This window comes from Cucumis sativus, chromosome 6 (genome assembly GCF_000004075.3).
Source record: "Cucumis sativus cultivar 9930 chromosome 6, Cucumber_9930_V3, whole genome shotgun sequence".
Taxonomy (NCBI): Eukaryota; Viridiplantae; Streptophyta; class Magnoliopsida; order Cucurbitales; family Cucurbitaceae; genus Cucumis; species Cucumis sativus.
The window spans coordinates 9,464,407-9,492,406 of record NC_026660.2 but is presented as its reverse complement, the minus strand read 5'-3'; the positions used below and the strand labels follow the sequence as shown (position 1 = coordinate 9,492,406).

Below are 28,000 nucleotides of genomic sequence, written 5' to 3'. Positions count from 1 at the left end.
TAACATCAGAACAAAAAAAAAATAAAAAAAGAGAGGAAGAAAAATAAAAAAGAATGAATGAAGAAGAAGAAGAAGGAGAGAGAGAGAGAAAGGAGAGTGGAATTTCACAAAAATTGAGAGCGGAGAGAAGGGAAAAAAGGATCGTCCAAAACCAAACCCCAAACGTCAAACCCAAACCAATTTTCGCGCTCTAATTCTCTCTCAACTTCAATCTCTCCATTTCTATGATATAAGTATGACCCAATCGCCGGTGCCTCCGTCCTTGGCTCCGCCGCACCCACCGCCATTATACGGCTCCGGAGTTCAGGTCCGTTGCGCTGGTTGTCGTGATGTTTTGGTAGTGGCGCCTGGTCATACTGAGTTCTTCTGTCCATCTTGTCAATTGCCTCAGATGTTGCCTCCTGAGCTTCTAGTTAGGGCCCACTCCAAGCCCCTTCCTCATCCTTCTCCTCCTCTACCGCCGCCTCCGCCTCCGCCGCCCTCGCTGCCTCTTCCCCTTCCTTTGTCCATACACCATGTTCCTGCTCATGGCATTGATCCTACCAAGATGCAGCTCCCTTGCGCTAATTGCAAAGCGCTTCTTAATGTTCCTCATGGTTTAACTAGGTTCGTTTGTCCTCAGTGTGCGGTTGACCTCGCTGTTGATGTTTCCAAGCTACATCAGTTCTTTCCCTCCCGGCCGCCTCCTGAAGAAGTCAACGAGGTTTCCATTTCTCTACACTATTGATTTTCGTTTTCTGGGACTATGCAGCTATCTATTTCTTTTGCTTGGAATCTGTTAGAAGCTGGATATGAGGTTCAAAGTTGAAGTGTACTTTGTTATCATTGCGCGTTACATGTTGGTTATCATCTTGCATGTGTTCTGTGGAGATTCTCTATGGTTGGTTGGAAATTAACTTCTAAATCACCAGTAATTCATGGAAAAAGAATTCTGAATCACCATATATTTTCGAATAACGTTATTTTGTTTCATGTCATGTACAGCTGTAAACAATTTTGGTTGTCACTTTCCGGCCTTCACTTTTGAATTCATAAGCAAGGCTCACATAGTCTTCGATTAGCGAGAAGAACCTTCTTTTTCAGGGTAAAAAACATCCATCATTCTATAGGAGTAGTCCAAGACAATTTGTGTTTAGTGGCCCTTTGCATGTTGGTAAAAAGTTGCTTCATTTTTGTTTTACGAGTTAGCTAAACTTACGGTTCACTCGCCTTTGGGTTTTTCCCTTTTCATCGACCAATGAAATGTTTCTTATCTAAAAAAATAAACTTACGGTTCACTCTTGCTTGGGTTCAAGCAAAATAAGTTGTTAGCAAAAGTCCCCTAAAATTTTCTAATTTCTGTTTCTTCTCTTTAAGTTAGGTTTTCTCCTCTTATTCTTTCTTAGATAATGTTGACTGGAATAGAGTTGGTTGGTACCGTTGTCATTGACAAATGCAATTGTATTTCTTTAATAACTACCAAGGAATTGAAAATAGGTACCTCCGTGCTATCTGCTATCTCTTTGGCTACATAGCAGATGAATGCGCTATTTGACTTCACATTATTATTTAGTGGGCAATTCTGGTTGAAATTGTTTCAAGATAGTGGAGCAGATTTCTGTGTGCTTATGTATGTGTGTGGACCGTTGATAACGTGGATTGCCAAAAATAACTGCAAGACCATGAATTGAAACGTGCATTGCCTATAACAGGTCACATGCAACGTAGGTGGACAGGAGCAACTAACATTATATGTTAGCTTATGGTTATGTTTAGATGATTGATCGTGATCAATAATGTGAATAGGGTTCTATGTCTCATTTATTTACTTATACATTCTTTCTCTATGCTTACATGTTTTTTTTTCCAGGGGTCTAATACTGTGTTAAAAGCCTCATAAGGCATGTGCTTAGACATTCGTGAGGTGACTTGCCTCTTTGTGCATCCACTTATTGCTTTACTTCATCGATCTTACTAATAAACGAGGGCTAGATTAAATTTAAAGTTTTGGCTTTCCACTCCTTTTTAAGTTATTATTTCAGTGAAAATATGTTTCCCATGAACATAATAACTTTCATTATTCAAGTGAAAATATGTTTCCCAAGGATTTTTTGTGGGAGGGTGTGGAGGAAGGCAAAAGAGTTCACTTGGTGAATTCAGCATTGGTAAACCTATTCACTAGGGAGGGTTAGAATTAGGTAATTTAAGGGGTCAAAATTAGGGTTATTGGCAAAACAATTATGGTGTTTTCCCTTTAAGTCTTCTTTCTTGTGGTCAAGGATTATTGTGAGTGAGTATGTTTAACATCTTTTTGTTGGATGTTGGTTGGGATTATGGGAACATTCGAGAATCCATGGAACAAAATCTTTTACGAGCTCCCTTCTTTTTCTGAGTTGATTCAGTGTGAGGTGGGAGATGGGGTTGGGACTTATTTCTTGGAGGATAGATGGTTGGGGTTTGCCTCTTTTATAGCTGATTTCCTCGTCTTTATGATCAAGTTGTTAAGAAAAATTGTTTTGTTGCTTTCGTGGAGTTTTCCCTCTTTTTTGTTTGGTTTCTGTTGACCATTTTGCAATACAGAAACAATGGAGGTTATGAACCTCATTTCTTTATTGGGGGATGTTGAGTTTAGGCAAGGGAGAAGGGATATCTGTATTTGGAGTCTTTACCCTTCTGAAGGGGGTTCTTTTGTAAATCTCTCTTTCATTAGTTTTGGATTCCTCTCTCTTTAGAGAGTTGGATTTCTCTGTTCTTTGAAAGGTGGATTTTTTTTTCTGACATGTTATTTATGCGAAAATTAGTACCTTGGATAGACTTTTGAGGAAGATAGGATCAATCTGGCCAGTCATAGAGCTCTTAGTGATATTATTGAGGAGTTATTCCTTCATTTGTAGTTTGGGGGGAGGCAGGAATATGAAAGGTTGGGGACTGTGCTTTGTTGTTTGGTATTTGGGGGAGAGAAATATCGTTTAATGTTTGCTCCCTTGTCAAATTTTGATGTTTCTTTTGGGTGTCTGTGAGGAGTTCTTTTTGTAATTATTTGTTAGGTTATATTTCATTAGATTGGAGACCCTTTCTCTAGGGTGCGTCCTCTTGTGGGATTGGTTTTTTGGATGGAAGGCTATATGTTTAACAACAGAGAAGAAATCCTTTTTTTCCCCACTAGGTAAAATGTTGAACTCCTATTTATTACTGAATGGAGGAAATGAGTATGGAGCCTATTTTGTATTTGATGGTTTATTCATTATTTTCTGTCCTATGATTCATGCTTCTAATTTTATAAACGTGGTGTGTATACATATTTATATGTGTGCGCTTTCAGAAAACATTGGTTTAAATTATAACAAGTTGGCTGCACCTTTGCTCTTGACTTGATTATTGATGGCTATCTCCAAATTAACCGGGCATAATCAAGTGGGTCCCAACTGGAGGAGGATTTTATAGTGTATTCTTTCATTTTTTCTTAATGAAAGGCTGTTTACTCATTAAAAAGTAAATGAGTCCCAAAATTTTACTTAGATGTCTTTTTATATAGTTTCCAGCATCTTTATGAGTTTAAATGTGTTAGGTAGCCATTGAAGTGGAAAGAGAAGAAGATGAAGGTGGTACAGTGGGAGAGACGTTTACTGAATATGTGAGTTATAATAAGCCCTTGTAACTTCACTACAGGAAATTCGGTATTGACTTTATTCCTTGTTTTCAATTATTAGAGTAGTGCTTTGGTCTCAGATGGATGTTTTTTTGGCATTCTGTGCAGCACCCTCCCAAGCTATCTATAGGACCACTTCACCCAGACCCAGTTGTGGAGACATCATCTTTAGCTGCTGTCCAGCCTCCTGAACCCACTTATCATTTAAAAATCAAGGATGATTTAGAAAAGTCAAAAGCTCTTTCATGCTTGCAAATTGAGACCTTGGTATATGCTTCTCAGGTTGGTCATGGATAGTTTTGTTCTTATGGTCAATAATTTACAATTTCACTTCTCTTAAGGGGCTGTCTATTACAAATCCAGAGACATATGCACCATCTCCCCAATGATACCAGGGCGGGATTCTTTATTGGAGATGGAGCTGGTGTTGGTAAAGGTCGAACCATTGCAGGTTTATTATGGGAAAATTGGCACCATGGGAGGAGGAAATCATTGTAAAGTCTTGCCTGCATTCTCTTCAATTATTTTCCTTTTTTTCAAAAAATTATTTTTAATGTTGTACAAGTAAAAAGTAAGATATTATTAATGATTTAATGAGCAGAAACAGTAGTGACCTAACATTTGCCCACTGATTTTTTTTCTTTATACTGTAGACGTCAGATATTGTTTTAATTAGTCATTGTCTTATGTATGCACGGTGTTATTTCACATTGTATTAAAATAGGGATTTTTCTTTTAAATTTATTTTTAAAAATAAATTTTCTTTTATCTTTTTTAAAAGAGCAATGGTTAGATAGGAAATGATGTCCATTAAGATAGGAGAAGGGGTCCAAATAAACCAATTAAAAAAATTTCACACTGACACATGCATATATGTTTCAAATGACGAGTTCATTTTATTTCTGAACGACTAAATTTTTTAATAGGAGGAGCTTAGACGATATGAGAGTTTAGTAAGAGGAAGCATGGAGGACTATGTATTGCAGTACCTGGTTTTTGACTTGATTTTCTGTTGTTCTTTTGTCTGTTCTTGTGCCTGTCTTCTTCTCTCCTCTTCTCTTCTGTTTCTTTTTTCTGCTTAGACTCATCCTTCTTAATGAAACTATAGTTTCCTATTCAAATAACTCTGAGACTGAGACACTTGAAATGAAGTAACGATGTAACAGTTGTAGTAATGCACTCTGTACAGGAATGCTGAATTTGTGCTGAATTGTGTTTTGTGTTTTGTATTATCTTTTTGTGTGTAATGGCTTCTCAAGTTTCTGACATTCTTGCACAGGTGGATTTCGGTTGGTTCAGATTTGAAGTATGATGCTAGGAGAGACTTAGATGATGTAGGTGCAGCGTGCATTAAAGGTAGTTTTTTATTTCATTCCTTTTCAACTGACTTCTCATTCTATAAAAAATACAAAGCCCATTTAGAATAAGTAACTGAGGTTCACCCTAGCAAATCAACTCCAAATGCACCTAATCAGCCTCTTATATCTTTTTAATTGAACTTTCTGCAAGGTAATTAATGAAGTCCGCCGTTGTTCCATTTAGCTTGGAAGTATCTGCCAAAGAAATCCTCTGTTTTATTAAAATAGTTTTCATTTAGAGGTGCAAATGTTCAATGACTATGTCGTCCAAAGTTTCCTCTTACTAGGCTACTATTCAGCCCTTGACAACAGCCCATAGAGGTTAAAATGACTTTTTCTTTGAGTTAATAATGTAATTCCCCTTCTTTCCAACATTGCATACCCTTCTTTTCAATGTTGAAATCAATCGCGAAGATATTCTTCTTATCCTTTACTTTCTAGCTGTAAACTTTCGCATTATTTCTAACTTTCAAGTAACAATTCCATGATAAAGGACTACCCACATGGCCGAAGCAAAAAGTTAGAGTTTAGAGACAATGAGAGGGGGGGGGGGGGGGGGGGTGCTTTCAAACTTCTGGTAATTAAGACCAACTATTCAGTTCCCATAAATATCTACAAGGTTTCACATGTTCCAGTTGTCACTTTGCGCCCACACACAAAAAATAAATATCTCAAACAACAAACACCTATATGAGACCATCCTGCTCAACAAAAAAATGATGGAGACTTCAAGTTTCTTTTCATGCTTTGATTCAGAATTAAATATTCATGCTTCTTTTCTCCCCCTTTCACTTGCAGTGCATGCTTTGAACAAGCTGCCTTATTCAAAGCTTGACTCAAAGTCTGTGGGTATTAGAGAAGGAGTTATCTTTTTGACGTATAGCAGCCTCATAGCATCTTCTGAACGAGGCCGTTCTCGCCTACAGCAGCTTGTTCAATGGTGTGGAACAGAATTTGATGGTCTCATCATATTTGATGAGGTAGGAACCTTCACCTACCTTTCAAAATTGTTTCTTCTTCTTGGCTATATACAAATTGTTTTGGAGTGTTATCAATGCAATAAATACTCAATAGGCTGAATAACTTTGTTTCTAAGTTATAATAGCCTTATTGTAGTGTCATAAAGCAAAAAATTTGGTACCAGAATCTGGAAGCCAGCCAACTAGGACAGGAGAAGCCGTTCTAGAGCTGCAGGTATTTCTTCTATTGTATCTCTTTTGCTCATATTATATGATGGAATGTTATCAATTATTTATTTATCTACTATATTTAGCAGAATAGGTTATATGAAATTTTCTGGGTCCTTGGTGAGGTGCGCATGGCCTAGCATTAATGTTTCCTAGAAATATGAATTTTGTAATTTCTATTAGCATTACTGTGGCATTATAAAATGTTCTCAACCTGACTTAGAATCACTCCTTTGTGCTTCATCATGATGAGCTTGTGATTATTCTGTTTTATTTTTCATGAAAAATTATTTCTTGTGAGATAGTCTTTCTTTACTGGAAACAATCTTAAACCTTCAGATGAAGAGCTTTGCTGATATTTTGCTTGTTTGTTAGTTATTTTTTAACAAACAACTTTATATATGAAAAAGATACGTGGACTGAGTTGAACACTACAAAAACTCCCTTCAGGAGAACAAGAAAAACTATCCTCTAAGGCTCTAAATTCCAAGCACACTATAGAACAACATTTCTTCTAATGATCAGAAAACAGCAGCAAAGTCAATTAAAACTACCCTTACAGAAAAATCCTCTTAACTGGGGTGATTGCATTGAAGGAATAACTAAAAAGAAATTTTGTTTTTTGGAAGATTCCTCCTTGTCAAGTCCATTTTTCATATTAATCCAGGGTTTTTCTTTATATTTTCTTAAGCTCCTTCCCATCCAAATAGCCCAGGCCATAATAAAGTAGCTTAACCCTTCAGCTTTACACTGCGGACAAGTAATTATTATTATTATTATTTTTAATGACTTTTTTTTGAGGATCTTGGAAAGAATCTCCTAGCATTTGCCCTGATTAGAACAGTTAAAAAATAGATGAGATTGATCTTCTTCTTGTCCTGTTGAAAAAATAACTTGTAAACTCATGGATTCATCATCAGTCCTGGACATCTCATTCTTAGCCTGTTTATTGTGCTTAATCTTCCAAAATGCCTGATCCAAATGCTTATATACATTGATTTCTCTGACACTTTGTCTTCAACAAGCCTTAAGAAACGTCTAATTTTTTGTTTATTTTGGAAATTTTCATAATTATACCTGAAGCCTTTGTTTGTTAAGATTGGGATGTATTTCCATACTATCAATGAAATTGTTTCTTATCTTAAAAAAAGATTAAGATATAAGAGTTTTGCTGTGTTGTAAATTTTTTTTTGATAAGAGTTTATGGAACTGCATGTGATTTTCCCATCTATGGTTCTCATTCCTGTTGGAAATAATTTTTTCATTGTATCACAAATAGGGAACAAATGGTTCTCCACTTAAAACTACATTCTTGTTTTCATATGACAGGATCGACTTCCTGAAGCTCGTATAATTTACTGCTCAGCCACCGGTGCGTCTGAGCCACGGAATATGGGCTATATGGTCCGCCTCGGGCTTTGGGGAACTGGAACTTCCTTTATTGACTTCCGCGATTTTTTAGGTGTGGTTTCAGCTGGAAAATTTTACATTGAAGTAAATCTATTTACTATATGTGTATCTTGTCTAAATGATATGATATGGATGATGAATATACATGTTCGTAGCTTTTAGAGATAAGATGCATGTTGCAATCATCAATTATATATTTGAATTTAAACTGGAAAAATTTAGAGATTAGGTGCAAGATGTTCAGTGTGGCCTTGAAGGGTAGAAACTGAATGACATGAATGAATATAGAAATTACTCAAATTTATGGAAGTGTGATTCAGTAGCTATTTGAATTCAAACCTATGACCTTCTTCTGTATTTGTTTTTTTAAAAAAGCAATAATCAAGTATATATAAACAAAGGAACACAACATTATGGAAATCACCAAAGTAGTCTTTAGTTTGCAATGCCAATGATAAAGAATAGCAGTATATGAATTTCTATAGTATGAAAGACTGTTAGGACTTAGGCCACCCAGTAAGCAAGTTTATAAGAGGAGGGGTAAGAAGGGGATTGTACCTTTTGTATAGCTCTCTTGTACATTGAGATTATTTAATAAAGAAGATTGTCTCCTTTTAAAAAAAAAAGGGGATTGTACCTTGGACAGAAGGGTAGTTGGATGGTGGTCCTGCCTGTCCGTTTGTCAAGGGAATGTGGGTATTTATTTTGTTTGCAAACTACTGTGGTTGCTATATAGTTATGCAGTCGCTATCTAGTTTACTAATGGCTTTATGCTCATTCACTTGACCTAGGAAAGGTGTAGAAGTTGAGTTGACAATAACAAAGATGAAGAAAGATTTTTGATGTAATGCTTGGCACGTTTGGCACGTATTACATTGTATTCTCTCTTTTTTAGAAAATTGACTATCATTTGGGCAGGTTTAGTGTCCTCAGCCATGGAACTATTGCCCTAGCTGGTATTTATAGATCTTCATAACCCCATTTTTTGATTCCTTCCCCTTACATGCATTCATATAGACATAGAATCCATGTGTAAGTGATGCAGAGATTTTCACTTTTGTTGCACGACCTTTTATTTTCAGCTCCATCCCTTCCTTTCATCGGGGGAATAGGATCTTTACTTGGACAATTCGATTGCAGAGATTATTTTGTGGTTCGGTGTGATCAATCAATGTATTCATGGTCAACATCCTTCAATCCTCATTATTTCATTGATGTAAACTATAGCTAGTTAGTTAGTAAAAATCCCTAACTAATTAGAAATACAGCTGTAACTAACTAAATAAAACAACCTTGTAACTAACTTGTAACTAACCTTGAGATATCAATATATAACAGTCTCCTAGCCTGAAATATGGCAGAGAATTCTTTTGAAAAATCAATCCAACTTGAATTACACCATTCATCCTAAACAAATTCCATCCATTAATAAAATTGTTTCTTTATTAAAAAATATATTTCAATCCCATTTGATTGTTATTGATGTTTAGGCAATAAAATGGTGTGTGTGCCTTTCTGAAGGGCCGCTACATAAATGTTATCTGATCCTCATATTTGACTATAATCACTTCTGGACTTGGAATTTGTTGTCTCTATTAAACCACCAATTCATCCAAAAGCTTAAGCTTTTGGATGAATTGGTGGTTTAATATGGTATCAGAGCCCATTCCAAACGGGTATTCGGTCCAAGATAGGTGAAACCAAAGAGGCACCATCTTGAAGGGGCATGTTGGAGAAGTTGAGAGTCCCACATTGGAAAAACCAAGGGGACTCATACTCCATATAAGGTAGATGGGCTACTCCTCTCATCGCCAATTGGTTTTGAGATGGAACCCCATACTACCAAATTTAACATGGTATTAGAGCCCATTAAACCCAAACGGGTATTCGGTCCAAGATAGGTGAAACCAAAGAGCCACCATCTTGTGAGGGCATGTTGGAGAAGTTGAGAGCCCCACGTTGGAAAAACCAAGGGGACTCATACTCCATATAAGGTAGATGTGCTACTCCTCTCATTGCCAATTGGTTTTGAGATGGAACTTCATACTACCAAATTTAACAGTCTCTAGATCTCATTTAATTTTTTTTTCTCATTTTATAATTTATTATCTAGGTGGCGTTCTTTAGCTGTCACCCTAAGGATGGCTTTTTAGCTTCTCTGACCATTATTTTTAAATACATTTCTCTGTAAAAATTTTTGTTTCTTATTAAAAAGATTGCACAATTTTTGCTACTTTATAGCTTCAAGGAAGTGTAAAAAGGAACTAGCCTCTCTTTTCCACTTTATTCATATCAACATTCCTGATAAATATGCATTACATCTGTTTCTCAAGGTGAGACAAATCCTAATTCGTATTTTCTGCAGGTGCGTTGGAGAGAGGGGGTGTTGGGGCTTTAGAACTTGTTGCCATGGACATGAAAGCAAGGCAAGGTTTATTCTTACTTTCTTCAATTTGTGCTCTCAACAAAGGCCTTGAGATGTTCTTTTCTTCGGTCATTTTGTGCAGCTTGAAGGGAGTGGTTTTGGTTATTTGGTTAATTTTTTTTCAGGATTGTTGGCGCTTTTTCAATGTGTTTCTCTTGTAATATTTGGAGATTTGTTCTTTATTTGGCTGTTGGTCTTTTTTCGCTTGTCTTGGAGTTTTGAAGCTTTGGACATTTTTCTTCCTTCCTATCTATCAATTGAAGTTTATTTCTGGTTCAAAAAGTTTGCTGACCGTGATATTTCTTTTAACTTCTAGGGGTATGTATCTGTGTCGCACACTTAGCTACCGAGGAGCTGAATTTGACATTGTGGAAGCACCGTTGGAAGCTGAGATGATGGTATAGTGTATTGGTTCCTTTAATTCTAGTAAGGAGAAGTTAAAGTCAAATGCAAATATTTTTCTGTTTAACACATGCCTACATTTTCGTGCTATGAAAATGAAATATAACTATTACCTGTAGTTAACCTGACCGTCATCTGTTAGGTAGGAATCCAATGATTCCAACGTTTGCTATGTGTTATTCTTTACAAATGTGATTAATTATCGTTCTTTTATGCACTTTATAGGAAATGTATACATTAGCTGCTGAATTTTGGGCAAAGTTGCGATTAGAATTGATGACAGCAAGTGCTTATGTTACTAGTGACAAGCCTAGCACCAATCAACTTTGGCGATTATTTTGGGCAAGCCATCAGGTATATTTATTTGGGCTTTTTCTTAAAAGTTGAGTTTCTCTTTAAGTTGAACTTTTAAATATTTATTTATTTTAATCTAATTGAAGTGTGTTAAAAAGGTTTATATGTTCTATACCATTTCTCTTACTTCAAAACTTCGTCCTTTTGTAGCGTTTCTTCAGGCATATGTGTATGTCTGCGAAGGTTCCTGCTACTGTTAGACTAGCTAAGCAAGCATTATTGGAAGATAAATGTGTTGTCATTGGCCTGCAAAGTACTGGAGAGGCACGCACGGAGGAAGCTGTGACAAAATATGTCTGTCTCATAGCATTATGTCATTAGATTACATGCTGTATTTTCTAGTTTCTTCTTTGATAATTTTGAATTCTCTCTTGTACAGGGCCTTGAGCTTGATGATTTTGTTTCTGGACCTCGAGAACTATTGCTTAAATTTGTGGAAGAAAATTACCCTTTACCCGAAAAGCCTGAAACCCTACCTGGTATGTGAGGTTTATGCAGTCATGTTTCTTCTTCGTTTTTCCACTATCTGTGTGATGTTTCATGATTGATCTTGCCTTAGAGGAGGGAAGTGTGAAGGAGCTTCAAAGGAAGAGACACTCTGCAACTCCTGGCATGTCACTAAATGGGAGGTTAAGGAAAGCTGCAAAGTGGAAACCTCCAAGCGATGTCGAAAGTGATGAAGAATCTGAAAGTGGGTTATAATATAGTCCTTTCTGTTGGATTTGGTACATTTGTCTAGTGAACTAGTTCATCTAATGATCATTCATCCTAGTTTATGTTTATTATCTTTTGTTTTGTGAGGATCTTCATTTAGCAACTCGTCTGAATGCTTATCTCCTACCTATCTATGGTATATACTACATGGGGCCTCTTTGTTTGTCTGTCTTTTTGTATGTTTGTCTTATGGATGAGAAATCTTTACTCTATACCTTGTCAATTCAATTTCCAATTCTTGGTCATTGAGATTCATGGGCAATACCGATTAATTTTTTAAGGATAGATATTACCTCTCCTTTTCCTCGTTCAACTAAATTGAAATGATTGAAGTTTTTTTATTTGGAATCGTATTAGGTCTAATTCCTATTACTTTGGCTGGATTATTTGTGACCGCATATTTACAATACAGACGGGGGGATCAGTTGGACCTTTGATTAATTAACAGTTCTTTTTGTTGATTGACCTCCTACTTTGCTTTATAGGAGGTCAAATTTTTATTTCTGTTGAATTATTTCAGTATAATTTTGATCTAACAAAACAAGAATCGGTAAGAGCAAACAATGGGGTTTGATAGGATGTTAGAAAAAATACCCACAGCTGACATTCACAAGAATATCATTGATTATATAAGAAAACATTAGATAAGTAACAGAATATGAAGTGCAATTCTACCTGCACCTTTTTCATTATATATATCAATGAAATTTTTTGTTTCCGTTTCAAAAAAAAAAAAAGAGAAAAGAAAAAGAAGAAATTTAGGATGTCTCTTAGCCCAAATGTTCTCTTAATGGAAAAGCTTCTATATGAAGTAAAAAAGGGGAAAATTTCCGTTTGACTGCCTTCACGGCATAAGACTGAGCCTCTTCCTAAAATCCTAGTTAAATTGCTGCTGTAAGACTGCATCAGTGCTCTAGCACGAATGTTTTATCTAGGTTATTCCTGTTTCTATGCTTGATAATGAGAGTTGTACGCTCATCTGTATCCAATCTGGAAGAAAATTCTACATGACATTGCATCTTGTTATTGTTGGAACAAAATCGAAATCTAGTTCTAGTTTTCTATTCAACTTTCTTATTGTTATTAATATTTACTTTGTATTCAAAATATCATTCTTGCAGCTGATTCTGCTCCTGAATCTACCGAATCAGATGATGAGTTTCAGATTTGTGAGATTTGCAATACTGAAGGGGTAAGATCCTTGAGATAATTTGAGGGTTTGAGACCTGGAGTGAAACTACTGTGCTGTCCGGCTTACACTCATTTTTCAGGAAAGGAAAAAATTACTTCGATGTTCCTGTTGTGAGCAACTTTTTCACCCTGCCTGTCTCGACCCACCTCCCTTGGACACAGAAACTGCAGAATGGTCATGTCAGTCTTGCAAAGAAAAGACAGATGAGTATCTTAAAGAAAGAAAAGCTGTTGTAGCTGAACTTTTGAAAAGGTTTTATTATATTATTTGTTTCCTCTATTGTAACTGTGAGGAATCCTTGTAATAATAAGACTACCAGCAGACCTCACTTTTTCATCCTAAAAATAAGGGGAAACAAACCAAAAGGAAAAAGAAAAAAAGAAAAAAAAGTTGAAGACTGCTGGAAGTTTTATTATAGGGATTCAGTTCCATAAATATCATATGAAGTTATATTTCTTTATCTTACTATTAGGTATGATGCTGCTTCTGATCGTAAGTCTAATTTGCTAGCAATTATCCGTTCACTGAATCTTCCAAACAATCCTTTGGATGATATTATTGATCAGGTTAGTGTTATTTTCTAATTTCTCCTTTGATAGTATGCAAGATTGAAATTTCTCCGGCTAGTTAGAGAAGTTTATTAGACCTTCCCATTTGAAGTGTGTATTATACGTTTTCAAATTCTGTCCATTGTTTATTGCTCTGATTGCATTAATTTAGTTATAAGTTTCTGTTTGTTACCTTTAGTTAGTGGTTTATCAATCCTTTGCATTGAACTTCTCAGACCTCTTGCCAAACTTTGTTAATCATAATTCTGGCATTTAAATGTTTGCTGCTGGCCTTTGTTGTTATTTCTGTTTAATATTTTGCATATTTTTATTAAGCATTATTTTACTATACGTTGGTTGTTTACAGAAAGCACCAAAAAAAAAAAAAAAACTGATACACTAGCGTATCTCTCTAGCATTGCTGCTCCATCATGGAGGTTGCATCGGGATCCTTTGGAATTAGTCTTGAAAAAAGAAAGAGGGTTCTAGTAGAATTGAGTAAAAGAGCAGGATAAAAAGGTGCATCTATAGTCGCACACTATCTCAGACTCAGGTTCAAGAAAGTTGTCAGTTCTTTCACAAATTACAAGTTGTGTTCAACTGTCCATGGGCAGGCAAACAAAGAAAAACTTGAAATTTCCTCTGACCTTTGGATTCCCTTCTTAGAGTTGGGCACTTGTTTTGTTGGTGGTTTTTTGTATGCCTATTTTTTCATTTTTATCTAAATGAAAGTTGTCGTTGTTATAAAAAAAGATAAAAAGGTATGTTTGATGTCACATACTAACTTGGACTCAGGTTTAAACAAGTTTTGGCAATTTTCTGCAAATTACAAGTTGTGCTAAACTTTTCATGGCGTAGGGACAAAAAGAAAAGCTTCAAATTTTCTCAAAACTTTGGATTCCAAATGGTTTTTTTTGAAAAAAGGGTTTAAGAGTTCTCTATTACTCCCTTCCTTTTGTATTTCTCGTTTCATAAAGAAAAGTTTGTTCCCTATGAAAACAGAACTTTTATCACTCATAATATTATTCAATAGAGACTTCATAGTAAAACCCCTACCAAGCCCCTAGGTTCTCTTATCCTCTTGGTAACCAATAACACAACCTCTCAGATTGCATTGAGAAACTTTGCAACTTCCCTAAGGAAGAAATTAATGGTTAAGCAACCCATATCATTACAATTATTTCATAGGGATTTTTTGTTGCCTGCCTACCACATTTTTATTCGTGCTTGAAAGTGTTCAAAAATTAGTGGGCTTAAGCCTAAGGAAAGATTAACCTTAATATTCTTTCCTTTTTCTTTTTTTTTTTAATCTTTAAGCTTGTTGTCTATTTATTTTTTCCTTATTGTATCTTTTGTTCATACGAGGTAATAATAAGAAAGTGAGATAGTAGTTTTTTTCTCGGTACTCAGGTATTCATGTAACTTGGGTGTCATATTTTCTTTACCGCTTTTAATATGGTATTGGAGCAGGGTAAAGATGAAACCCTAGACATCAATATTGATGCTATCCAAATAGAGACCGAGACTGTGGCTACTGTCGCCGCCAGAATCAACGCCACCGTCGCCATGGAAAAATTCCTCTGACAACTTTAGATGTTGCCAATGAGCAATCATAAATGTCCTAATCTGGCAAGAGATGGACCTGTGTAGAGAGATAGATAGTCTGGGATATTCCGAATGATGGCATACAGTATGGTAGACTTGAAGAAGCTGATTGGATTTGTGACTTTCTTGTAGGTCTCAACCCCAAGTTTGACATAGGTTGTGGTCATATACTAGGCCAGAGACCTCTTTTCTTCTTAATGGAAGTGTATTATGAAGTCTGTCTCGAAGAAGATTATACGAGTGCCATGCGTGTTTTGACTACTTCTGCTATTGACTCTGCTGCCTTTAGTGCTAGATCCTCTACCCATGATAGTGAGAAGACCAATGGGAAACCGATTCTTATCTATTAGCATTGCAAGAAACAATGACATACAAAGGATCAATGTTGGAAACTGTATGGTCGTTCTCTAGGAGGTAAGAAACATTCCTCAAATGATAAACATAATTTAGGACGTGCTTATATGGGTGAATTTGCTGGAACCTCTCAACCACCTAGCCCTACTGTAAACCAGAATGGTCCCAATCCACCCTCCACTCTAGGAGTCATTGCTCAATCAAGTATGCTTCAGTCCCATAGTCTTATTAGTGTCGATAGGAAGAACCATTGGATCCCATACTCGGGTGTACAAATCACTTGACATGTTCCTCCGAGAATTTTGTTTCTTATATTTTGTGTGTTGGTAATGAGAAGATCAGAATAGCCGATGGTTCCTTGGCTCCAATTGCTGGGAATAGGTATAATCTTCCCTTTGAGGGGTTGTCCCTCCCGAATGTGTTGCATGTGCCTATGTTTCATATAATTTGCTATCTATAAGCAAGATCACTCATGAGCTGAACTGCAAAGCTAATTTCTTACCTGATTTTGTTTCTTTTCAGAACTTGAGCTCGGGGAGGATGTTTGGCACTGGCCGACATAGCAGGGGACTATCTCCTTGACGATGATACCTCTACTAGTAGTAACTCTAGGACTAGTTTATTATCTTCATATTTTACGATTCTTGAGCAAGATTGTATGTTGTGGCATTTTCGGTTGGGCCACCCAAAATTTCAATATATGAAGTATTTATTTCCCCATCTCTTATTTATAGTTGATGTGTCCTCTTTATCTTGTGATGTGCGTATTTGGGCTAAACATCATCTGGTTTCCTTTCCCTCACAGTTGTATAAACTAACTCGACCGTTCACCCTTATCCATAGTGACGTTTGGGGTCCATCAAAGGTCAATACCTCTTCTCAGAAACGGTGTTTTGTGACCTTTATTGATGATCATACTCGTCTTACCTAGGTCTTCTTTATTACTAATAAATTTGAGGTCCCCCATGTATTCAAGAACTTCTATCACACCGTAGAAACACAATTTAATGCAAAAATTGCATTCTTCAGAGTGATAAAGGTCGTGAGTTTCAAAACCATATCCTTAGTGAGTTTCTGTTCTTCAAAGGGATTGTTCACCAAAGCTCATGTGCTTACACTCAACAAAATGGGGTTGTCGAGTAGAAAAACCATCACCTTTTCTAAGTAACCTGTTCCTTTGTGTTGTTTACTTCCCTTCTTATCTGTATAGGCCAAAAGTTCATAATTGGCATTTGCCCTAGAAAATGACTGAAAAAGAACCAAAAAGAGATAAGAACTCTGTGAAAGCGCTCAAGATTATTTATAAGAAGAAAGAAGAATAAAAAAGGTGTTTCTCAATATATGTATCAAAATAGCTATGAATTTTCAAAGAATGTATGAAAGTAATAAGAAGCCTTATCTTTTCTTATAGCTAGGCTTTCCTCTTTTTAGTAGGTTTAGAATATTTCTCAGTCTTCTTTTCTCTTGCTTTCACTTTTTAGTAGGTTATGGAGGCTTCAAAGCAGAGGAGTTTTCTTCCTTTCGTTCTTTCGTTGAGGAAACGTAGAAGGAGCGGAGCCCTAGGAGGAGTAGTTTCTAACTTGAATGTCTTCTTTTTTATTTCGTCCTTTGGACCGATGGCTTTCTCTTTCTTCCTTTGAATGCTTCTTATATCCTCTTGTGACTTGAAAACCTTTCAATCTTTTTTTATTCCTTTCAATGAAAACCTTTTACAAGGAAAACAGAGTGGAGGAGTTCTTTTTATTCCTAGGCCTTTCTTCTCTCTTTTTAGTAGTTGGGAGATGTTCTTACCATAGCGTATCTCATCAATAGGATGTCCTCTCGTGTCCTCCACCTCCAGACTCCCTTAGAATGTCCCAAGGAGTCATATCCCTTTGCTCGACTCACTTTTGAGGTTTCCCTTTGTGTATTTGGGTGTACAACACTACAACCTATGTTCATTGCTTTTGTCCTAACTAGACCAAATTCACATCTCGGGCTTAGGCATATGTGTTTGTTGGATATTCTCTTCATTAATGGGACTATAAATATTTCCATCCTCCTTCTCGTAAGTACTTTGTCACTATGGATGTCACTTTTCGTGAGGATCGACCTTTCTTTCCTGTTATCCATCTTCAAGGGGAGACTGTGAGGGAAGAGTCTAACTGCCCCTTAGAGTATACTAGCCCTACCCTTGTTACCTTATTTGACCCCAATTTTCATCCCATGGTTCTACATACGAATCAAGTTCCCTGGATAACCTACTATAAGAGGAATCTTAGAAAGGAAATCGAGTCTCCTATTGATCAGCCGACTCCAGTCCAAGACTCTGAAGTTCCACGAGATCAAGGTATGACTAATCCTATTGACTCAAGTGTTGACAGTAAAATGAGTGAGAATGACAGGTTAGCTGTTTCTAAAGATATGAGAGTAAAGGACAGTGTTGATGAAATTGAGGTTAGAGTATAAACTGTTGGTAACGAGGCTAAACAAGATCATTAAGTTAATCTAGATTAGTATGATCCTTCTCTTGACATTCCTATTGTGATGAGGAAAGGTACAAGGTCCTGCACGAAACACCCCATCCGTAACTATGTTTCCTACGAGAGCCTATCACCCAAGTTTAGAGCTTTTACAACCTGCCTTGACTCTACCATGATATCTAAAAATATCCGCATTGCTTTAGAGTGCCCTGAGTGGAAAACTACAGTTATGGAAGAGATGAGAGCTCTTGAAAAGAACAAGACTTGGGTGATCTGTACTCTCCCTAATAGACCGTGGGATGTAAATGGGTGTTCACACTCAAATACAAGGCAAATGGAACTCTTGAGAGATACAAAGTTAGGTTAGTTGCAAAAGGGTTTACTTAGACCTATGGAGTCGATTACTTTGAAACCTTTTCCCCAATTGCAAAACTAAATACCGTTAAGGTTATGTTATTTGTTGCTGTGAGTAAAGACTGACCCCTAGATCTGCTAGATGTTCAGAATGCATTCTTGAATGGGGACTTGGAAGAGGAGATCTACATGGTCCCCCTCCAGGGTTTGAAGTCCAGTTTGCACTTCGGGTTTGCAAACTTCAGAAATCTTTGAATGGACTAAAATAGTCACTGAGAGCATGGTTTGATAGGTTTACTACCTTTGTCAAGTCCCAAGTGTACTGTCAGGGACACTTTGTTTACTAAAGTCTCCAAGGTTGGGACTATCGTCATGTTGATTGTTTATGTTGATGACGTTGTTTTATCTGGGGATGACATCGTTGAGATCATCAAATTGAAAAAGAAGATGGGTGATGAGTTTGAAATTAAAGAATTGGAAAATCTGAAATATTTCTTTGGGATGGAGGTAGCTAGATCAAAAGAAGGCTTCTTCGTATCTCAAAAGAAGTATACTCTTGATTTGCTTACTGAAACAGGTATGCTGGGATGTTGTCTTGTTGATACCTCTATTGACTGAGCAAGGTTCATTGTTGACAGGAAATCCACCTCTGGCTATTGTACTTTTTTATGGGGTAATCTCGTAAATTGGAGGAGTAAGAAGCAAAGGGTTGTGGTTAGAAGCAGCTTCACTGAGTACAAAACTATGAGTTTGGGGATACGTGAGGAAATTTGGCTACAAAATGTCTTATTTGACCTACATCAGGACTATGAGGTGCCAATGAAATTATTTTGTGATAATAAGGCTGCTATTAGCATCGCCAACAATCCAGTTCAACATGATAAAACTAAACATGTGGAGATTGATTGACACTTTATTAAAGAAAGACTAGACAATGGTAGCATATGCATTCCTAACATCCCCTTGAGTCAACAGGTTGTTGATGTTCTCACCAAGGAGCTTCTTAGACAGAGCTTTGATTCATGTGTTAGCAAGTCGGGCCTTATTGACATGATGTCCCAACTTGTGGGGGAGTGTTAAAATTAGTGGGATTAAGCCCAAGGAGAGATTAACCCTAATAATCTTTCCTTTTTTTTTTATCTTAAGCTTGTTTTCTATTTAATTCCCCCATATTTTATCTTTTGTTTATATAAGAAAGTAAGATCTTGGTTTTTCTCCCAGTATTTGGGTTTTTAGGTAACTTGGTATTGTATTTTCTTTACCGCTTTTAATAGAAATCATATCATATCAGCATATATTGTGCATAAATGCCATGTATACCATACTCTTGTGGTCAGTACTTTAATGTTTGATATAACTGTGTTCCAGCTTGGTGGTCCTGATAAGGTTGCGGAAATTACTGGAAGAAGGGGAATGCTTGTAAGGGCCCCCAATGGGAAGGGTGTTACATACCAGCCACGGAATTCGTGAGCTATAATTTTGGTATTTTTTAAATTCTCATTTATTACTCGGTACAGCTTTATTATAATGAGCTTCCATGTGTAGGAAGGATGTGACTATGGAGATGGTCAATATGCATGAGAAACAACTGTTTATGGATGGTCAGAAGTTTGTTGCCATCATTTCTGAAGCTGGATCAGCTGGTGTTTCACTGCAGGCAGACAGAAGAGCTGCAAATCAGGTTTGTCTCGGATGCATGCCTTTCTCGGACGTTTTGTTCTTTAAGGGGTAACTGAATTTCTGTGTAAATAAGTTGAATTTTGACGGCAGTGGCAGTGGAGGAGTTTTAAGGGTAACTGACTTTCTGTGTAAATAAGTTGGAACATTATCACTGGCTGAATTTATATGGATAACTAAGTTGTCTTGGACGAGTATATGTATGTATAAAATTATCAATATATATATTAACTACTTACCGATGGCCTTACTCAAATTTTGTTGTGTTTGGAATTTGCTCTTACAGAAAAGAAGAGTTCATTTTACTTTAGAACTCCCTTGGAGTGCTGATCGAGCCATTCAACAATTTGGACGAACTCATCGCTCTAATCAAACTTCAGCACCCGAATACAGGTGCTTTTGATGCCTGGTCTGTATGGTTTTCATTTTGACTATGTGATCATGTTAGTTTGGCAGTGTTAGAGTATTCAACTGCCCCTCCTTGCTAAAACACAGTAGAGGTTGTCAGACACATTCAGTATTGCTTTTATTTTGCCTTTTGAAATATTAGTAGGCTTAGAAATGTTTTTTTCTGGCCAAGATGTTAAAAGAGGGCTATTGTGGTTTATTTATTCTTTTAGGGTTCCATTAGATCAGACACTAAAATCAACTTATATCCAATACATTAATTAATTTTTTAGAACTTTGAACTTTTCAGACACATTAGACACAATTGAAAGTTTAGGAACCTATCACTTATTAGACCATTTTGAAAGTTGAAGAATCAAATAGACATAAATCTCAAATCCGGAGCTAAAATTGTAATTGAACCATATTTTAAACACCATATCTCAACCCTCAGTTATAAGTTTGGTGTCTCAAAACGGTTGTGTTTAAATTATCAATTACCCTGACCTCACAACATACCATCTATTTTTGGGAGGATTGTTGGGTGGGAGGTAAGCCCCTTTGTGCTTTGCTGATGCAGCTTTACCATCTTTTGGACAAGGCAGAATGGCCTTTATATTGCGTTCCTTTGATTATTCCTTTTCATTTTCTCTGGGATTTCATCTTCCCCTTATTTGCTGAGAGACTACAAATGGGAAGTAGTTGGTAGATATACTTTTTGTCTCTATTACTTCAGTGCTTCTTAATTTGATATTTCTGCTTGTTATTTTTAATTTTATCATTAGTTTCCCAAGTCATAATTTTCATAAAAACGGAAATGTATGATGCACGTACATTAGTGGATGGTAATAGTTTTGATGCATAATATTTATGAATTATAATATTGAACCTTGATGATTTTGTATTTGTTGAGTTTGTTGGACCAGCAAAATATTTATGTAGTCAATGGTTTTGTAGGCTTCTTTTTACGAATCTTGGTGGAGAACGGAGGTTTGCATCAATTGTTGCCAAGAGATTAGAATCGCTTGGAGCCTTAACTCAAGGAGATCGAAGGCTAGTGGGATTAGCTTTGATGAAATTTTCGTTTATTATTAATTTAACAATGCTTGAAGTAGTTTTTATTCTTTCCTTGATGATATTTCACAATTACATGCAGAGCTGGGTTGTCATTAAGTGCATATAATTATGACAGTGCTTATGGAAAAACCGCCTTGACGATGATGTATAGAGGAATATTGGAGCAGGTTTATACTTTATTTTTTATTTTATACTTTTATTATTGTATGTTTCCATTTGAACAAAGTAAAATTAATAACACACATTTGCTTTCAGGATGCCTTGCCCGTTGAACCTCCTGGTTGCTCATCTGAGAAACCTGAGACAATTCGTGATTTTATTGAGAATGCAAAAGCTGCTCTTAATTCTGTGGGAATAATCAGGGACACCGTACTTGGTAACTTCTCATTTCTGTATGCATCTCTTGTCTCCATTCCACCTTCCAGTGAACATTATGTTCTCACAACTTGTTAATACATCTCTTGTTATTATCTGTGTTTATTTTATATCTTCGGTTTTGCTATTTTGATCGACATGGTTGTCATTTCATATATTTATTTTTTGAGTTTAGCAACTGGGAAGGACTTTGGAAAGAGCTCTAGTCGTATTGTTGAGTCAGACATGAATGATATTGGACGTTTTCTTAATCGGCTTTTGGGCCTCCCTCCTGACATTCAGAATAGGTCAGTGATCTATGATTTACTATAATATACATGTGGACGTTAAGGTTGGGTTATATTACTGATGTTGACATCTTTATACAGGATTTTTGAGTTATTTGTCAGCATATTGGATCTTCTAATTCAAAAGGCACGCATTGAAGGGAATCTTGATTCTGGAATTGTTGATATGAGAGCCAATGTTGTTGAATTACGAGGAAGTCCAAAGGTGGTTTACTGCTTTACTTACATCATTTATCACTGTTCTGTCTGTTTTTTCATATACAGATATAAAAGAAATTATCAATTTTTTGTTGCTGACCAAATTAATTTCAATATCTTGCAGACAGTTCACGTTGATCCTGTCTCTGGGGCATCTACCATGCTGTTTACTTTCTCTTTGGATCGTGGTGTGACCTGGGAGGTACCTCTCTAATTTTATACATGACTACTGTGATGATATTTGTTTGATAGCCATCTTCTTTTGAACAAGTTGATAGATTTCTTATCTCATGATTGATGAATTAAAGAAAACATAATAGTTTGTAGCATCACGTAGTTGATATGTAAGATGTCAAAGTTAGAAGATAAAGGAAAGTGGTTGATAAATATCTTCTTGGAAGGAGTGGAGGAAGGTCACGGCCCCCATTTGGTCAATTGGGATGCAATGGGGCGCGCCTTGTGTATGTGTGTGTGTGTGTGTGGTGGGGGGGTTAGAGATTAGTAATCTAAGTCTCTGCAATAGAGCCTTGTTGGCTTTAGTGCTTTCCCCTCGAGTTCGACTCCTTACGGCATAGGATTTTTTAGAGTAAGTATGTTATCCACCCCTTTGAGTGGTTGGCAAAAGGGGTTATAGGCACATACTATAATCCTTGGAAAGATCTCTCTTGAGTTCCCAACTTTTTCTTGTTTCACCTGTTGTTTTGTGGAACAGGGTAGGGACACATTTTTGGGAGGATCAGTGGGTGGGGGAGTTTTCCCTTTGCTCCTTATTTTCGCATCTTTATCATTTATCCAATTCTAAAAATTGTATGATATTGGAACTTTTGGTTTAGTCCGATAATTATGTCCTCTTTCGTCGCAATTTGACCAATAGGAAAATGACAAAGGTGGCCTCTCTTCTTTCTCTGATCGAGGGTTTCAGTCTTAGGAAGGGTAGGTGGGACGTTCGTGTTTGGAGTCCTAATTTGAGTAAGGGGTTCTCATTTAAGTCTCTTTAGTTTGTTGTTGGGTCCTTCCCCCACTAGGGAGTTCGTTTTTAATGTGGTTTGGAGGGCCAAGGTTCCTTTAGGTTCTTCATTTGGCAAGTTCGGCTAGGTTGGGTTAACACTGTGGATAGGCTTGTGGGGAGGAGGTCTTCTCTTGTTGGACCTTTCTGCTGCTTGCTTTGTCGAAGGGCGGAGGAAGACCTTGATCACCTCTTTTGGGATTGCATATTGCCATTATGCGCGCGCCTTTTGGAGTATGCTGCTGCAAGAGTTTGGTGTTAGCCATGTTGGTCAGAGAGGTGTTCGTGCGACGATCAAGGAGTTCCTCCTCCATCCGCCTTTCAGAGAGGGGGAGGTTTTCTATGGATTGCTTGGGTGTGTGCTATCTTGTGGGACATTTGGGGGAGAGGAACGATCGGCTATTTCGTGGCAGGAAAAGGGATCATTGTGAGGTTTGGTCTTTGGTAGATTTCACGTGTCTCTTTTAGTAATCTAAATCTCTTTGGTAGTTCCCTTTTGCAATTATTCCATAGGTGATATTCTACTCAATTGGTCCCCCTCTTTTAGTTGGGGTGTTTTTTGTGGCCTGGTTTTTCTTTATGCCCTTGTATTCTTCCATTTTTTTCTCAATGAAAGTTGTGATACTCATCAAAGGAAAAAAAAAAGGATATCTTCTCGGAATGCTCTACATACATGCTTTCATGTAAATCTACAAAATATATTTGTTTAGTGTATGTGTGTTTTTGAAACAATTGTATCCAATAAAAGTACCACTCTTAAAGTGGAAGACTAGCAACTGCTTCCTGAAAAGGTCCATTTTAGTTTCATTTATGAGAAAAGAACTCCAATAGGGAAATGTTTGAAAACAAGGATAGTTTCAGAAGTAGATAGTCATAGCATACACAATAGGCTAGGTACAATATATCACCCAAAAGCTAATCTTCTGGGCATATCTAGTTATATCTCAGTATCCTAAAACTTACTTTTCTTTTAAAATCTCCATTAAATTAGCTTGAATCAAAGTAGAATGAAAAAATGTAGCTTTGCACCCTGGGTAGGTTTGAACCTAAAGCAACTTGTAACAGGTAGTCACCCATCCACCTATGGGACATGACAAAGGGAAACTGAAAATAGCACAAGGCTTCCCTAAATGCTTCTACTACTAGAGCAAGTGCAATAAAGAAAGATGGCGACTACTTTCTTCTGCTTGTTTCTCTTTTTTCACAAGGCTTACATCTTTGATTTCTTATGTTCCTATGCATGACAGTCTGCGAGCACCATTCTTGATGAGAAGCAAAAGGATGGGCTTGGTTCAACCAATGATGGGTTTTATGAATCCAGGAGGGATTGGTTGGGAAGATGCCACATCATATTAGCCTTTGAAAGGTATTGTTTTAGAAGAATGTTTCCTATCAAAAAAATAATTGTGTTCATTTTTATACCGATGGAGCTTGGACTTTGATTTTGCCTAAACTAGAAATGACCTTATATCTTTTGATATGTTCATAATTAATATCATATCTCTTGAATTTCAATGGATTGGATGCTTCTTTTAAACCATCAGGGCCGGCCTAGTGGTAAAAAGGTCAATAACTAACTAAGAGGTTATGAGTTTGATTCATGGTGGCCACCTATCTAGGAATTAATTTCTTCCAGGTTTCTTTGACACCTAAATGTTGTAGGGTCAGACGGGTTGTTTCGTGAGATGAGATTATTTGAGGTGCGCGTAAGCTGACCTGGATACTCACAGATATCAAAAAAAGAAAAAAAAAAGAAGAAAAGATTGGATGCCTCTTTTACATATATCTAAGTCCTTTGTTGGGCAAAGCTATTTTTCTGAAGTTATATCATGGCATACGTAATTACGTATACTTAAATCAGTACAGAACTGATGAACGGGTGCTGTTTGGGTGGGACTTTGAAAGGCAATAATAGGCACTAACATGAGAATGATGGCTAATAAAAGAAAAAGCATCCTTTTGCTTTTTTTTTTTTCTTTTTAATAATTTTTTTGTAAAGGAAACAGTCTTTTCATAAGATAATGAAATATACATTGTTCAAGATGGTTCTTAGATTCGATGCCTAAGGATTTCATATCAATTCATTCTGATTTTCTTTGAAATACATTCATGCATTAATTCCAAACGTGTATTCTTTAAATGTCTGTTTACAAAAAAGAAAAAAATGGCTTGGCTTGGTGAGGCTTCAAAATGATTTATATATAGTTCTTTTTTTTAATTATTATTATTATTATTATTTTTATAATTTCATTGTGAAAATGTTGTGAATAAATAACACCAGAAAATGAGCGCTATCAAGTGATTGCAAGGGTCATTATCAACCAGAAAGGGGTCCCCTTGGGGTTAATGAGTTCATGCAACTTTTCAGAAGATGTTTTCACCACCATATTCTGCCATGACTTATAAAATAAAAACATGCAAAATCGGATTTTTTTTAACTATTGTAAATACATCTTTTGAGATGTTCTCACTAGCTTTTCGTTTTCGATTACTTTGTTTGATTGCAGGTTGTTCTTTTCTTTTTTTCCTAATCCAATTTACTTTCTACATAAACCATTTTGTGTCCATTTATTAAATTGTTTTTTGTATTTTATTAGTCAATGGTGACATAAACTATAACATATACAAACGTTTGGTTTACTTTTCTGTTTTTTTGTAATCTTTTGAACTTGTTTGATTTGGATTGTTTCGAATGTCATTCATTGAATTTATTCAATGTATTTGATGATGTTAAAACTGCGCCAACGTAAAGCATCCAGAAAAATCTCCCTCTTTATCATTGGAGTTGTACCTATAGAGCGTCTCCCATATTTTGCTTCTAGTTTCCTGTTAAATTTACTTCCATTCTGGAATTCCATCTAATTTGTTTCTATTGATTCTCAAAATATGTCAGTTCTGTTCCTGGAATGTATAAAATTGTTCGGCCAGCTATTGGGGAGTCATTGAGGTATTGAAAAAAAGTGGTTATCCACTTCTCTGCATTTAGCAATCACACATCCTTATATTTCTTTTTATTTTATTTTTTAAATTATTTATTCCTTTTCTTTTCCCATTCCTGTATAGGGAAATGTCTCTCTCCGAGTTACGAAACAAATATCGGAAAACGTCATCTTTAGAGAAGGCTCGTAATGGGTGGGAAGATGAGTATGATATTTCCTCGAAACAGGTAAAGATCGTTGGAAGACTTTTTCTGGTTAAGTGGCTTGAGAGCTGTTTTATGGTTCATTTGGAAAGAAGAAATTTTTGAGTTTCCAATGTTAAACACAATCATTTTGCTGGTTTCTATGATGATTTTTACGTCTATGTTCTCTAGTTGAATTGAATTGTCCTATACAACACTTAAAAAGGGGGGGCATTCTGTTTGATTCCTCGTTTAGGTGAGGGCATTTCTTAGTTCCTTGGCCTTTTAAGTTACCCTGTTTACGGAAATAAGTTTAGATGTTCTACATTTGTACTAAGATTTTTACTTGGAAAATAAAATTTTGAACTTTATTTGGTTTCTTTCTTTTCTTTTTCTTTCTTGTTTTCCTCCTTTGCATTGCTGCTAAACGAACACTGCAGCATTAATGTTTGAATTTGTCTCGCCTGATGAACAGTTGATCAGTTTTATTTCTTTTTTATATCATATTTCTCTAGCATTTCCTCCTGTTGCCAGTTACATTCATACCTATACCTTCTTGTCAATGATTTGCTATCTCTGTATCCAGTGCATGCATGGACCGAAGTGTAAGCTTGGCAACTTCTGTACGGTTGGCAGGAGAATACAGGAAGTTAATGTTTTAGGTGGCCTTATTCTTCCTGTGTGGGGAACTATTGAAAATGCTCTTTCTAAGCAGGTATGCTGCTTTAACTTCTAAGTGAAGTATTCGTATCATATCATCCTTTTGGGACAATGAAGAAGATTTTTCCATGTTCTCATTTCGAGTGTGTTTTTTTCTTGAAAAAAAATGTCTAAACGTTCGGAGTCCAAAACAAATGACAGAAAAAGATTCTGATCATAAAGAACAAACTACATTGTACAGAAACAATCTTCAGAAAAGTGATGATTATTATGCATCATATGAATTTTGTAAATGTAAAGATTGGTTGAATAGGCGTGTTCTGAGCCAATGTTATTGCTACAATAACATTGTCTTTTCCTGTTGATTCCAGAAGTTTTTTATGTAGTGGGCAGACTTATCTGATAGCGTTGTTAGTAAATTCAGTGACTTTATCATCCAATTATTTAACCTTGTGTAACCTTTTATAGGCCCGCCAAAGTCACCAGCGGCTTCGTGTAGTACGCATAGAAACTACAACAGATAAACAGAGAATAGTTGGACTGTTTGTACCAAATGCAGCAGTTGAATCAGTGCTTCGAGGTCTCCCTCACTCTCAGATTCAATTATTTCTATAGTTCACCATTTCATACTTAATCTTTACTCTGTTTTGTATGTTCCAAAAGTCTTTCTATAAATTTGAGAAGAGAGAAGAAGAGCAACCGTTTATCTGATTTGGGGGTTTATGTTTCTTCTGTTTGTACAGGTTTGGCATGGGTACAAGATGTAGATGATTGAAACGAAACTAAAGTTGTGATTATGGTTTGGTCCCTTGTAATATTTGCACACTGCTCCTAACAAGAAGAAGCTACAGTTTTTGAAGGAGTTTGAAGAACAGCTGATTCTATTTTTTGCTGCACCGTGCAATGGAAACTGTGCAGTCTTATAGTTCTTTTATATATATATATATTTTTTTCCTTTGGGTATATATAAAATTTGTATATTGGGAAATGCTGCGTAGATGATATAGGAGGAGGGTGCATTAGTTCAATGTTCACTATATCCCCTCCTAAATCCTAATCTTCTCACTTTCTTTTGTATGTACATCCAATTACAGTTGGAAATAGAGAAATCTGATCCATTCTCTCTTTTGTATAATTTTTTGATTGGGTAAAACTAACATAAGTTCCATTTTTAATATATTTTCATCTGACAGTGCATATAATGGAAGTTTTCTTTCCC

At 36.3% G+C, this 28,000-nt stretch overlaps 1 protein-coding gene across 4 annotated transcripts; it reads left to right on the top strand.

Moving 5' to 3' along the window:
- The first annotated feature begins 49 nt into the window (after window positions 1-49).
- LOC101218295 (protein FORGETTER 1) lies at window positions 50-28,000 on the top strand. Of its 4 annotated transcripts, XM_031886889.1 has the most exons (33): window positions 576-703; window positions 1,850-1,903; window positions 3,548-3,613; window positions 3,737-3,910; window positions 3,992-4,122; window positions 4,908-4,984; window positions 5,785-5,966; window positions 6,103-6,180; window positions 7,503-7,635; window positions 9,949-10,009; window positions 10,325-10,406; window positions 10,636-10,764; window positions 10,915-11,058; window positions 11,144-11,243; window positions 11,324-11,455; window positions 12,600-12,670; window positions 12,750-12,922; window positions 13,143-13,236; window positions 19,362-19,459; window positions 19,539-19,674; window positions 19,957-20,063; window positions 21,015-21,110; window positions 21,214-21,301; window positions 21,390-21,510; window positions 21,685-21,796; window positions 21,878-22,001; window positions 22,119-22,196; window positions 24,248-24,366; window positions 25,894-25,947; window positions 26,064-26,166; window positions 26,708-26,836; window positions 27,250-27,361; window positions 27,525-28,000. In XM_031886889.1, exons 2-33 carry the CDS (start codon window positions 1,883-1,885, stop codon window positions 27,554-27,556), a joined length of 3,357 nt encoding a protein of 1,118 aa, XP_031742749.1. In that variant the 5' UTR covers window positions 576-703; window positions 1,850-1,882; the 3' UTR covers window positions 27,557-28,000. The 4 variants fall into 4 exon arrangements, with proteins under 4 accessions (XP_031742750.1, XP_004139916.1, XP_031742751.1 ...); XM_004139868.3 differs by lacking the exon at window positions 1,850-1,903 and having other exon boundaries at window positions 54-703; XM_031886891.1 differs by lacking the exon at window positions 1,850-1,903 and having other exon boundaries at window positions 566-703; window positions 3,552-3,613.

Bases quoted from the DNA above. Each gene is read 5' to 3' on its own strand.
- LOC101218295 (XM_004139868.3), top strand. From the start codon at position 236: ATGACCCAATCGCCGGTGCCTCCGTCCTTGGCTCCGCCGCACCCACCG. The intron at 13,237-19,361 runs GTTAGTGTTATT...ACTGTGTTCCAG, and splicing joins TGGATGATATTATTGATCAG to CTTGGTGGTCCTGATAAGGT. The intron at 20,064-21,014 runs GTGCTTTTGATG...ATGGTTTTGTAG, and splicing joins ACTTCAGCACCCGAATACAG to GCTTCTTTTTACGAATCTTG.